At 43.1% G+C, this 14,809-nt stretch overlaps 1 protein-coding gene across 1 annotated transcript in view; it reads right to left on the bottom strand.

The window, feature by feature from the left end:
• The window catches only part of LOC138262126 (intraflagellar transport protein 70A), a 142,389-nt gene that overhangs the window by 106,806 nt on the left and 20,774 nt on the right, over nt 1–14,809 (bottom strand). Inside the window, exons 4-5 of the mRNA XM_069211901.1 lie at nt 13,746–13,802; nt 11,537–11,672 (exon numbers count right to left, since the gene is read on the bottom strand). Coding sequence (XP_069068002.1) covers nt 11,537–11,672; nt 13,746–13,802 — 193 coding nt within the window. The remainder of the gene's footprint in view (nt 1–11,536; nt 11,673–13,745; nt 13,803–14,809) is intronic.

Genomic DNA, 14,809 nt, shown 5'->3' with positions numbered 1-14,809 from the left:
ATGTGTTATAAAACAAAATTACAGATTTCAATGCATTTCTTTATTTTTTATCAATGTAAGCGATGACACTGCTATATTTAGGAACTTCTATTCTCTGTAAAGTATATGTGTGTTCAAAAAGGCAATTTTGACTGTTTATATTTACGTCTGTATAAGTGCATGCATCAATTAATGAGCCTTTGCAGAGTTAAGAGGAGGGAGGGGGTTTTCCTGAATACTTTCTGCAGACTCAGGAGACAGGAGACAAGTCAGATACAAGCAGGCTTCAGCCTGGAAATTTTCATACGCACTCTAGCTACTCAAATAACTTGTTCCTATTTTATGTAGGATGACAAAATACATAACCCAAAGCCAATTTATAGTGAGGAATCAACACTGAAATTTACAAAACTTGTGGAAATAGTTGATGGAACCCGACTATACAGAGGGATTAGCTGCCATTGGGAGTGCAAATGTCTAAAATGTTCAGTCATTTGGAGTGCAACAGTCTCAAAAGTTCTATTCTTGGGGAACTATTTTTTAAGTGTCCCTATATATGCGCAAGGGAAACATTCAGGGACTCAAAGTGAAAGCATGCAATGGCTGGAGTGGGCACTCTGTTGCTATACACATTGTGCTGGGTTGGGAAGGAACATGATTTGAGAGGCATTTCAATAGACCATGGATGAAAGTGCGCCAAATGGGAGGCCCAATATATGCATGTGTTTATGTACAATATTTTTTGTGCACTATTTTTGAAAAACATGAAGCTGGCAAAAAAGCGATTTTTTTAAGTCTGGCCTAAAGAATGAACAATACACCACATTACATTAGACTGAGTGGCACGGTTTGTGAACGCACTACAGCTGCCAGCTCTAGAAAGACTCGGGATCACAAGGACCAGAATTGCACTTGCCAGCCCACACCCTGCATTTGAGCTGAAGAGCGATTCTCTGCGTGACGTGGGCTTTCCCTAAATCATAGTGTCATTTCTCCTGCACTGTCCCAAGGAGTGACCGTGAAGTTTTGCACTGCACTATTTGAAAGGGGGCAGTTCCAGAGTGCTATGGGAGTCACAGTATTCAAATCTGACTCTTATGGCCTGGTGTTTTTACTACGGCAATGAAGGGCTATAATAAAGGGCAATGCAGACGATGCGCATCACTAATCTTGCCATTAAATAAGATTTCGCCTTCGCACCCACTGGGTCAAAGAAAGTCAGGTTGCTAAAACGTCAGAAAGACACTAGCCGCACAGAAGAACCCCCAAAAGAACGTCGGCTGCAGAAAGGAAAATGTAAAAAATTATCAAGGAGATGTCTTACTTTTTTCAAATATAGAATTCTCAGTAAAGTTTTGCAAATGAGTAATGACACTACACTTTGGTCATCATTTAGTACTAAAGGCTATACTAAAGGACAAATCAGAAAACAAACCAGGGATAAATTACAGATTGAACAGAGCTTGAACTTCCGATGTATTGCTTTCAGTAAGATGGGCAAAGTGGGAGGTAGGAGTAACTGTGCACTTTTGCACATTTTATAAATAAAATTACCACCAGCAGTCTGTTGTGTAGTGTGATTTAATAGTACCACGCAAAAGATACCACAAAATCATCCCAAATACCAGAGCTCTGCTGCTGAGCTCAAAATGAGCACAAACACACCAGCAGTAATTTCGAGGTATTAGGTTTCCATCCATAAAACCCATCTGCATTCTTAAAGACACAGAGTTGGACATCTTTCAGCTGTGCTGCCTAAATGCAAATAGCAGTTTCCTTGGGAGCAGCCAATGTGCCACGCAATCACTGGCAAGGAGGAACCCAGACACACAACCAGATACCTTGGTGTTCTTCCGAGTGTTCTAGGCTCTCATCAGTTTCTGTAGTTAAGTACAGACTTAGATTGCCTCACCAAGGGTAGCATCAACAACACATCACCTCAGGCACTGGTAGCCAGGCTCCTGTTTTGAAGTATTATTAGTTATGCAGTTCTCGACTGGTCTATGTCAATTCTCCTATTTCTAAGGGGGTCGTGTTTATGACAGTTACCTTTTAGGGATTCTAACTGAGTTATTATTTAGCATGGTTTTGGCTTAATTAAATTCTAGTTTTTGCTGACTGTACTTGTATTAATGGTATTTACTTATTTTATTACTTCTTTTGGGCTACATTAATTAATTGACACTGCTGCTCAATATTCGGTTGACATACTATGTATAACCTTAAGCAAACAAAAGTAACTGTAGGAGACAGAAGTGACATCTTTATTGTGGACTACCACAGGCTGACTAGGCAGAGGGTTTGTTAAAGGATTTGTTTTACACCTTTACAAATACTCTTCGTGATTAAAGGTTGGATGAAAACTCAAACGCTAAGTAAGAACATTTCTGGTTACTTTTAGACCATGGCTTAGACAATTTGGGCAGCAACAGAAGCAAATTCAGCAACACCAAACTCTGAAAATGCATCTGTTATCCATTCTGCAATCTCCCATTTTTAAAGGAGTCAACAGCTGAATTTGCCACAGCTAATGCCGTTAAGTAATTTAATTTCTGTTAGATCGATCTCCTGCTAGCTTTGGAACTTGTTGCCTCATGTATTTTGGTCTACTTGTTGATGTTGCTGTAGATTCCTGTCACAGCATTGGAAAGCTGCAACTCATTTTCAACACATAATATAGGAGTAGGTCTGACTTTAACGGAATCTCATATGGTAATGTGAACCACACCCATCAGCACAGGAAGTGACATCACTGGACCTACCATCATCCACCTGCACAAGACATTACATCGCTGAATTGCCCATCATCCATCTTGACAGGAAGTGACATTATTGGTTTTCCCACCAAAACCGTCTTTAAAAGAAGAAGGCAAGCAAGAGGACTTCATTTCCGATCACCCATCAGCACAAAAAGTTACATTACTAGATCTCCCATTACCACCTGCACAGGAAGTGACAATACTGTATTTCCCATCATCCATTTGAACAGGAAGTGTCATTACTGTTTTTTCCTGCCAAAAAAGTATTTAAAAGAAGAAGCCATGCAAGAGGACTTCATTTCTGTTTACCCATCAGAACAGGAAGTTGACATTCCTGGATCGCCCATCATCCACCTAAACAGGAAGTGACCACTGAATTTCCCTGTACAAACAAAAGTGATTCAGCCTAACCCACAACACTTAAAAATTGCTCATAAGTAAATGTAACAATGTTGAGCCACAGATTGGATATACTAATCTAAAGTTATTAGATATATACAAAATACTTTTCTTCATGATATTATAGTTTTTTTATCTATCAAATCAATACATATACAATTCAAAACCTGAAATGTCTCTGCTACCCCAATGATTCCCAAACCAGATACGTCATCCTCATCCCCTCAAGCCCATGTGCACAAAATTCATTAAAACCTCAATCTACTCTTCAATCTCCTGCCTTCCTACCACAATCATACTACAATTACTCAATATTCCTCACCAAACTAAAAACCTACAATACAGGATAAAGTTACTGGGCCTAGAAAATGGCACAATAGATATATGCTCAATCTCAAATGGTTCGTACATACATTTTCTTCATCATTTACATACTCTACAAATTGGTTTCTCTTCAATACTTTAGAAGAAAAGTCTTCTATTCATTTGCATTAATAAAAAGGCATAAGTTGTTTTGCTAGGTCTACAGTATTGTGTTGACGTGTATATGTAATAATTAATTTGCTAAAAGACTATATTGTCATGAAGAAAAGTATTTTGTATAAATCTAAAAGAGATTACTATATCCAAGCTGTGACTCAACATGGTTACATCGCCACAGCAATTCCAGCAGGCTACAACATCGCTTAACAGGATGACAGGGCTGCCTCTGCAAGCCAGGAGGAGGGCTCACTATCATCTACAAGGAATCCATCAAATGCACAACATCAACAGAGATTGCCACCCCATTCATGGAACACCTGCACTTCGAGCAGCAAATCTCCAAAACTTCATCCTGAACAGAACCCTTACCTACCGACCACAAGCCACCTTTAGAAACCTCATCTGATACTTCGTCGCTCTGCTCACCATTGACTCCTGAGCCTACATTCTTCTTGTGACCTCCTTGTGGTCTCCACTTTCACTCGGAAGACCAAAACGACCCCTGCTCCACAGCACTCCTCGAAAGCTCGAGCAACATCAAACTCACCCAGTTCATCTCAGAGCCAACACAAACCACAGGACAGACTGGAACTATCTTCACCAGAAGCAACAGCATCAAATACAACTCCAACACACCGTTCCCATAGCCTGATTATTTCATCACACACTTCCAAATCAACACTCATCAAATCAACACCCCTATCACGTTCAGCATTCCGAACCGCAGCTGGGGCAAAATCACAGAAGTAGACTGGCTCCGCGTCCTCAGCACAGATCAACCTAAACCCAAAGACAACCTCAAAAAGGACATCAACAACTTCAACAGCTGGATCAAAACTCTTTCTCACCAATCAATCCCAACAAGCACAGTAGATCAAACAAGCAGGTCCGCTGGTACACAGAAGCCCTCTGAGTCACCAAGCAACACTGTAAATAGCTCGAAAGGAAATGAAGAGCTAGCTACAATAGCCCAGACAGAACTACATACAAGGCTGCACTCAGATGCTATCACCAGCAAATAAGAGACACCAAGAAGAAAATCACTAGTGGACCACATCGATGGAAGCCCCAACAGTTGCAAAGAAATCTTCTTGTTCATTATGAATTTTACCTCGCCCTCAGCCACTGTCAAAAACATTGCTGTTTCCCTACAACTGTCCAACAACCTAAGGCTTTCTTGGAATACTGTATATTGGTGGTGCAACTACAATTAGGGGGGGGAGGCCGTTGTCTGATTTCACATCTGTGTAGGGCCTTGAGAGAGGACCTGCCATGCAATGAACTTCTAGTACACACCAGATGGCATAACATATTGGGGACACCCCTGCAGGCCATGGACTGGGTGGTCATTCATGAGGGGGGCTAAGCTGTATTGTCACTACTGCATCTTGATGTTGAGTGAAATGTTAATAAAAATCTATACACAAAAACAACTCTGCCACAACCTATCCAATTTCTTCCAAAGCAAAATCGCAAACTTCACACACTAATCTAACTCCAGAGAACTCATTTAAAACCTACAAACTCACAACCAAAACAGCCACCTGACTGAATAGACAACCTTCACCAGAAATGACACAGTGGCAATCATGCAAACCATCCACTCAGGAGCCCCACTGGTCCCATGCCCACATCACATCTACAACCTGGGAACAATATCAGTCAGCATCACCCTGACCCATATCATCAACAGCTCCATCATGCCCGCCACTTTCCAGGATTAATGGAAACTTGCAGAAATCAATGCTCTTCTCAAGAAGCCCACAGCCAACCCAACTCTACTGAGCAACTTTTGACCCATCTCCCTGCTCCCCTATTCAGCAAAAGTCATTGAGAAGGCCACCAACAAGCAAATCACAACCCACCTTGAATTTTACCATCTTCTAGACAACATTCAATCAGGATTCAGAAAGAACCACAACACCAAAACAGAACTCATCGGGCCACAACATTTCAATCATTCTGGGCCATGGAGAAACAACGGCTTTCATCCTTCTCGACCTCTCCATGGCCTTCTAAACTGTCTCCCATAACACCCTCATCAGTAGACTCCACGAGATTGGCATAGAAGGATCTGCTCTCAAATGGATCCATTCCTTCCTCATAGGAACAACTCAAAGGGTCAGCCGTCCATTCGTTACATCAGAAAACAAAAAACTGCTATGCGGAGTCCCACAGGTATCGTCCCTCAGCCCCACCCTTTTCAACATATACGTGACACCGCTCGTCAACATTACACCTAATTGGCAAACTTAAGTTACTTATAAGTCCATATCATTGTGGTATACTGTAAGGAAATGCCTCCTTGGCATGGTTACCCCCTGACTTTTTGCCTTTGCTGATGCTAAGTTATGATTTGAAAGTGTGCTGGGACCCTGCTAACCAGGCCCCAGCACCAGTGTTCTTTCCCTAAACTGTACCTTTGTCTCCACAATTGGCACAATCCTGGCACTCAGGTAAGTCCCTTGTAACTGGTACCCCTGGTACCAAGGGCCCTGATTCCAGGGAAGGTCTATAAGGGCTGCAGCATGACTTATGCAACCCTAGGGACCCCTCACTCAGCACATGCACACTACTTCACAGCTTGTGTGTGCTGGTGGGGAGAAAATGACTAAGTCGACATGGCACTCCCCTCAGAGTGCCATGCCAACCTCACACTGCCTGTGGCATAGGTAAGTCACCCCTCTAGCAGACCTTACAGCCCTAAGGCAGGGTGCACTATACCACAAGTGAGGGCATAGGTGCATGAGCACTATGCCCCTACAGTGTCTAAGCAAAACCTTAGACATTGTAAGTGCAGGGTAGCCATAAGAGTATATGGTCTGGGAGTTTGTCAAACACGAACTCCACAGTTCCATAATGGCTACACTGAAAACTGGGAAGTTTGGTATCAAACTTCTCAGCACAATAAATGCACAATGATGCCAGTGTGCACTCTATTGTAAAATACACCCAGAGGCATCTTAGAGATGCGCCCTGAAAACATACCCGACTTCCAGTGTAGGCTGACTAGTTTTTGCCAGCCTGCCACACACCAGACATGTTGCTGGCCACATGGGGAGAGTGCCTTTGTCACTCTGTGGCCAGGAACAAAGCCTTTACTGGTGAGGTGCTTCTCACCTCCCCCTGCAGGAACTGTAACACCTGGCGGTGAGCCTCAAAGGCTCACCCCTTTTGTTACAGCGGCACAGGGCATCCTAGCTAGTGGATATGCCCGTCCCTCCGGCCACCGCCCCCACTTTTGGCGGCAAGGCTGGAGGAGATAATTAGAAAAACAAGGAGGAGTCACCCACCAGTCAGGACAGCCCCTAAGGTGTCCTGAGCTGAGGTGACCCTTACTTTTAGAAATCCTCCATCTTGTGGATGGGGGATTCCCCCAATAGGATCAGGGATGTGCCCCCCTCCCATCAGGGAGGAGGCACAAAGAGGGTGTAGCCACCCTCAAGGACAGTAGCCATTGGCTACTGCCCTCCCAGACCTAAACACACCCCTAAATTCAGTATTTAGGGGCCCCCAGAACCTAGGAAACTAGATTCCTGCAACCTTAACAAGAAGAAGGATGGCTGACCTGAAGCCCTGCAGTGAAGACGGAGACGACAACTGCTTTGGACCGAGCCCTACTGGCCTGTCTCCCAACTTCGAAGAAAACTGCAACAGAGACGCATCCAACAGGGACCAGCGACCTCTGAAGCCTCAGAGGACTGCCCTGCAACCAAGGACCAAGAAACTCCCGTGAACAGCGGCCCTGTTCAACAACCTGCAACTTTCTTGCAACAAAGAAACAACTTTAAAGACTTCACGTTTCCCGCCGGAAGCGTGAGACTTTCCACTCTGCACCCTACGCCCCCGCTCGACCTGTGGAAAACCAACACTACAGGGAGGACTCTCCGGCGACTGCGAGCCCGTGTGCAGCCAGAGACGACCCCCTGAGCCCCCACAGCGACGCCTGCAGAGGAAATCCAGAGGCTCCCCCTTACCGCGACTGCCTGTAACAAGGGACCCGATGCCTGGAACCAACACTGCATCCGCAACCCCCAGGACCTGAAGGAACCGAACTCCAGTGCAGGAGCGACCCCCAGGCGACCCTCTGCCTAGCCCAGGTGGTGGCTAACCCGAGGAGCCCCCCCCTGTGCCTGCCTGCATCGTTGAAGAGACCCCCAGGTCTCCCCATTACTTCCTATCTGAAACCCGACGCCTGTTTGCACTCTGCACCCAGCTGCCCCTGTGCTGCTGAGGGTGTACTTTCTGTGCCTGCTTGTGTCCCCCCCGGTGCCCTACAAAACCCACCTGGTCTGCCCCCCGAGGACGCGGGTACTTACCTGCTGGCAGACTGGAACCGGGGCACCCCTGTTCTCCATTGAAGCCTATGTGTTTTGGACACCTCTTTGACCTCTGCACCTGACCGGCCCTGAGCTGCTGTGTGGTAACTTTGGGGTTGCCTTGAACCCCCAACGGTGGGCTACCTTGGACCCAACTTTGAGACTTGTAAGTGTTTTACTTACCTGTGAACTTAACCTTTACTTACCTTCCCCAGGAACTGTTGATTTTTGCAGTGTTCACTTTTAAAATAGCTTATTGCCATTTATACAAAGTCTGTACATGATATTGTGATTATTCAAAGTTCCTAGAATACCTGAATGTGAATGAAATACCTTTCATTTGAAGTATTACTTGTAAATCTTGAACCTGTGGTTCTTAAAATAAAATAAGAAAATATATTTTTCTATATAAAAACCTATTGGCCTGGAGTAAGCCATTGAGTGTGTGTTCCTCATTTATTGCCTGTGTGTGTACAACAAATGCTTAACACTACCATCTGATAAGCCTACTGCACGGCCACACTACCACAAAATAGAGCATTAGAATTATCTCTTTTTTGCCACTATCTTACCTCTAAGGGGAACCCTTGGACTCTGTGCACACTATTTCTTACTTTGAAATAGTATATACAGAGCCAACTTCCTACATATACCATATAAATAGACCTGTAAATAAAGTGCTACCACTGGGCCTGCAACACTTATTGGGCAGCCACTTTCATAGCCTTTAAAACATGTTCCTGCCTGAATGCAGTTTTAAACTGCTGAATCGACTTGAAAATATAACTGACTTGCTGTGGCTTAGACTTGCATATGTCACCCTAAAGTAGGCCCTAGGGCACGGTACATTGTAACTAAAAGGCTGGACATGTACTATTAAGTTTTACAACTCCCGGTAGTGAAAATCTCCTAAATTTGTTTTCACTACTGTGAGGCCTACAGCTCCGATAGGGTAACATTGGATTGCCTCATTACATTTAATAAGTTCTAACATCTGATTGGGAACAAGTAAGGATTTCATGTTTGGTGAAATTGTAATTTAAAAGCCTCTTTATTGGTAAATTTTAAAAATGCCACTTTTAGAAAGTTAGCCTTTTCTTGCCCTTTTTGGTGCCTGTAGTCTGTTCCTGAGTGACATGACTGGGGGTAGTTGGCAGTGGGACTCTGTATATTCCTCCCAGACAGTGACATAATGGAGGGATTAGGTAAGCCTGGCAGAATGGGGCGCAGAGATGGGCACAGCTCCACCTGCAATTCAATAGGCTGTGCCCTGTCTTCACACAAATGACTAGATACCAGTGCACTGTGCCTGCAGCCTTCCTTGAGCCAAGGCAAGAGAGTCAGGAAACTCCAAGCCCTTCAAAAGGAAAACTTCTCTATTTCAACAAAGGCACCAGGTATAAAAATAGGACCTTCAGACCTACTCTTCAGTTCACTTTCTGGACCTGTAGAAGGACTCTCAGAAGTTGGGTACTTCAGAGGACAGCCTTTTTTCACCTGGACGGGCAGCTCTGTTGCCTGAAACCTGCATTGAACCTTCAGAGGCCTGCACTGCTGCCTGAGACCTGTTCCACCTCTTGAACAGAGGACTACTGGTGTGACTCCAAGGGTTGGCTGGCCTTCTGATCAGACCCTCAGGGCCAGAAAAGGCTGTAACCATCTTAAAACAAACCACACCTGGAACACGCCTGAGTGAGTCTTGACTCCAAGTGGTGCCCCTCCCATCTGGACCCTTTGAAGAGATGGCAAAAGTGCTCAGGTAGCAAAAATCCAAAACGTAGGATTCACAAAAATGTTGTCCAAAAACTGCTCTGAGAACCGTGAGAATAACGGGCCAGCCTTCTTATTTATCCACCCAAGGTGCATCGCTGGTCGGCCTGACTTTGTGGCATCTCCAGCTACGTTAGTCTCTGCAGCAGTAAATCTTGCTCAGTAGTACTTTGCAGAAGGTGTAACTGGTCTAGTTGACGCCATGTTGACTACAGCCTTTCAACTTTCATAAACATGGAATTCTTCATTGCAACTTTATCCAGCAGCTCCCAATGAAACGCCTCCTCCTCTGACACCGTTTGTAGCCTTGCTTCACTGAACTTCTACCTGCTCAGACACTTTTTGTTTAAATATCATCCAAGTTTAAAGGCCAGCATCGACAGCGCTCAATCCACTTCTTCTATCCGACTTGGCCTCCATCGCTGTCAGCTATGTTTTTGGACTTTGACCTGGTCTTGTGCAACCAGATGTCTGCAGTTGGTGCTTTGATCTTTTAGGCATTTTTTATTTACCTTAAACTTTAAAACTCATAACTTTGGTTCTACTAACTGGACTTTTGTTGTTTTGGTGTCATATAAGTTATTATCATTTACTCTTTTTTTCTAAATTGGTGTGGGATTTTTCTAATGTTGTTTTCACTTTATTACTGTTTGTGTGCTGCATAAATGTTTGTGTGCTGCAAAAATACTTTGCAGATTGCCTCTACGTTAAGCCGGACTGCTTTTGTGCCAAGTTATCAGAGGGTTAAGAACAGGTTAATTTAGTGTCTTTTGTGTTTCACACTGACAGGGATTGTGGCTGTTGCATGAGCAGGGTTAACACCCTACGCAATCGACTACCCAATTTCTCACAGTAACATAAATGCATCCCACATACTTTTAAGATACTACAGAACTCTGGCATGCATAGCACAGGGGAAAGAGAGAGTTCGGAAAGGGAGTCATTCTCTACTTTTCCAAGGTTTATCTTCTGCCACCATCACAAACAATTCTGCACAAAGTTAACAATAATAGTGTATGCACATGAAAAAGAGAGAGATTTGTAAGTGCTACAAATTAATTTCCCTAAATGCTGGGACTGTTTTGAAGAGTTTAGAAGCTCTGGGGAAATGACCCCCATGTTAATGAGGGGGACACTTTACATATGTGCCTGTGCTACAGGAAGGGCACAGGAACAGAGGCAAAGAGACTGTCAGGAGAGACGCCGACTATGCGCCACAATGGTGACCCCAGGTTCCAACATGTGCCCCCTTGCAGGCAAGTGCAGATGTAGTCAGTGACTGCATCCACTGGCAGTGGGATCTCTGGGACCTTCAGGTAAGGCTGGATGCAGCTTGCACTGTGAAAGACGGATTTGCCGCAACAAAGTGGGAGAAAATTTGTGGCATTACTGGGGCCAACACGTTATCTGTAGTATGGCGCATTGACCAGGCCTATGCTCGGCGAAACCTTTAGACTAGGGGAGTGTTCCCCATACATAATACAGCCCATGATATTATGATATGGAGTGGAATAGCTGTGCTCCATTAGCCTGGTGATCTTTTTCTGCAGTACCTATAGATCTAACTAATATTGCAAGAACAAGGTGTTGTTTTATACTCGGAGATCTATGTCATAAAAGAAGCAATCTGAGCTTTGATTTGGTTTCCTCTATGTTGTGATTAGACCCCCTAAGAAGAACTTAGTCTTACTCTAATCATTCTATTTATGCTTGAAGCTCATAAATATTCATAATCCTTCAGCCAGAAAGGCAACTTTTTCAGTCTAATTACATATTACACACCCAATTTACTATAATAATAGAAGAGGCATAAACATAAAACCACACCTGGTTTGTAACCCACCACCTGCATTGCTGTAACAAACTTTCTGCAGGCCTCCTCACATTGCCCCTCCTTGTAGAGTAAGCATCCCATATTAATTTCACAGTCAGGATCATCTGCTGGGAGCTGTTCCACTAAACTCTGTACATAAGTACAAAAAGATAAACATGAGAAGGCAGCAGTGATAAGGGAAATCATAGATTAGTTTAGACATAAATGTAGCTATAGCTGATGAAAAAAGTGTAGAAGAGAATCACACTGCAAACTAATAATAGACTCTCTTATGTTCTTCTCTTAAATAGCCTACATCATAAGAATTTGATGTATGGCAGTGCCTATTATAAAGCGGATCATTCATTTGGGAGGGAGTACTCATACTAATTTAATAAACAAACTCTGGTTAGGTTTTATCACAGTTCTCAGTCAATCTCTGCTCAACATCTGGTAGTAATAGCACAAGCAGAATACAATAACCCGAAACCCAAGGAATGGAAGTTACGTTAAAATATCAAATAAGATTACAGTTAAGAACTTTAAAACAATGAAATTTCCAAGGCAATTTAGAAGAAAAAAAAAAAGAGAAATTTCATAAGTAAAAAAGACAAAAAATGGTTAACACTTGGTATGGGAACCGGCAATATGGATCTACTTTCACCATTCAACCAGATTTTGCATAATAAATGAAAATGGAATTCCAGAGTTTTCCCAAGCTGAGCTATGAAATCCTTTGTTATTCACAATTAGGACCTTTCAGGGAAAGTGTACATTTATCTCCATTATGACAAATAGCATTTTGCAACTGTTCACAGTGGAGACATAGAATTATTTACTATATTTAGTATGCCTCAATCTTATATACTAAACAACCAACTTTGTATGTTAACAAGGCACACTTAACAGTGATTCAGCTAATATATAAAAATAGGCTTCCTTCATGACAAAGAACCTTTCATCTGCAATATTTTAAATAAGTAGATCTTTGTGCATTATATGTAAATTATGTTCATCAAGTAGTCTGGAGGGACATAGGGCCTGATTTAGATCTTGGTGGTGTTACTGCCAAGCCAAGCCACTTTGGCAGCGCCAACAAGCAATGTTCCACCCGCCCTATTTAGATGTTACAGTCCTGCAGGTGTTGTTCCGGCAGTGGTTCGCTGACGGCGGGAGACGGCAGCGGGACTCAATAGCCTTCATACATTGGCAGTGGATAGGGAAGGGATGTAAGTGGCACACACACTGTCCCTTAGTCATAGTTGCGCCCCTGCACAACACAACACATACACATATTTACCCATTGCCAGTCCGACATAACACAACCGGTACATGCTGAAAACACACATTGATACACATCCATGATGCAACATGCACACACCATTGACACTGCACCCACACACCACAATAAACAACACAACTACATACAGAAACAGAAACAATCACAGACCCGCACCTCACCCTTCCAATCACATTGCATACACACATACACGTACTGATTCACTCACACAACTCGCAGCACAACATGACAGGTACAGGTCCTCTGGCAATGTGCACACATGGACACAGTTGACAGGTGTGAATGTACCATCATTGTGGTGCCATCATTCATTTGCCAATTAATACTGGCACCATAATGACCGTTTTGTATGTGACTAATAAGTGTTGTGTACCCGTGTGTCCTCACCCGTGTCGGACCCACTTGTGTCCCTGACATACGTATATCACTGTGATAAAAATAATTATTGTTACATCTATATGTCTCCAGTGGTCCCCACCTCCCGCGTGCTGCCCACCCAATGTAAACTCGCCATATGGTGTCCCGACCTTGTAGTCCACCGATGGGGAAGGTTTTGTTTTCTCTGTGGGTGTCAGCACCGATGACAGGTGTTGTCCAGTTGTGGCCAGTCGCAGATTAGGGGGGGGGTGTTAAAGAGGTGAGTTTTCACCCCATACCCCCAATCAGCCACCTAAGGAGTGGCAGTCGGACCACCATTTTTTCCTTGGCAGAAAGGCACATCTAAATCTGCATGGTGGAAAAGTTGGCTGCGGACCGCCAACATGTAAATACGGCGGCTGGATTTCCAGTCAAAAAATCAACAGCGGGACAGTTACCGCCAACATCTAAATCAGGCCCTTAGTTTCCATTTTTCTTTCTTGACATTGGCAGGTTAAATACAACAAATGAAACTTAACAACAACAAAAAAAACAAAAATAATCACCTTTGCACCAGAAAGGTCTTCTTCTCCATATTTGATTGCAGATTGCAATTTTAACATCTGAAACAAAGTAAATAATATTAGTAAGTGTTCTTTGAATTTCTAATGGACATGTGCAACGTAGGTCCAAGACGTTGAGCACGTAGGTAGGGAGCACAGAACAATCTGAGGATGTATTTTCCTTATTTCATTACTATAGGATTCACTGAAACAATTCTTGAATCAAATGTTTCACTTCGTGATGCATTGTTTTATTAGATCCAGTCTATGTAACTCCTGTCAAAAGTAGATTTATTTTATTTGATAATCCTGAAAATCTGCAATGGATCCGGCCCTCTTAATCCAACAATTAACACTCCTAATTTTGTGTGAATGATTAATTAACACTTCTCATAAGGATTTGAAATTATCAGTCTAAGAAATATGTAGGGCACACAGACTACCACATTTTCTTAATGAGAATTAGAATCTGTGTTTATTACAGACTTGCCTTGTGAGATTATATGAGAACAGGGTGACGACATAAACTGGGTGAAGATTGGAGAATGAAGCACAGTGCCTTTTTATTGTGGAGGAACAGAAATAACCACTGAGAACCAGCAAGCATTATAGCATGCAAGGAACAATAGTTAATTAAGTATGGTTGAGCAGAATGACTTGACTTCCTGAGAATGTAGCACCTGATAGGGCAAGAGAAAGGTTTCATGCAAGCTGGGTGGGTTTGAGGTTAGCTTAGTAGGTTGGTAGGACCCCACCTACTGAACTTAAGCACTTAGTGAAGGTATGCAGAGAAGGCCAGGTTGCACCCTTGAATGTTTAAATAAAAGAAATGTTCAGTTGACACCACTGAATGATATGCTTGTTCAAGATTGCCTTGACTGAACCTTCAAAATAAGAATAAAACAATAAATATGGTCTCATCTGCACCACCTGTACCTTGGCTTACAATCAATAATGGTTAAAAAGTAATTTTTGTATCTGTTTCTCAGCTGGCTGGGTGACTATACAAACCCTTTAAAACATTCTAACGTATTATGCTTGCGTTTTATACTAGATACATTCAGATT

Source organism: Pleurodeles waltl, chromosome 10 (assembly GCF_031143425.1).
Source record: "Pleurodeles waltl isolate 20211129_DDA chromosome 10, aPleWal1.hap1.20221129, whole genome shotgun sequence".
In the NCBI taxonomy this organism is placed as follows: domain Eukaryota; kingdom Metazoa; phylum Chordata; class Amphibia; order Caudata; family Salamandridae; genus Pleurodeles; species Pleurodeles waltl.
Note: the sequence above shows the minus strand (reverse complement) of the source record. Positions and strands in the feature narration are given on the sequence as shown.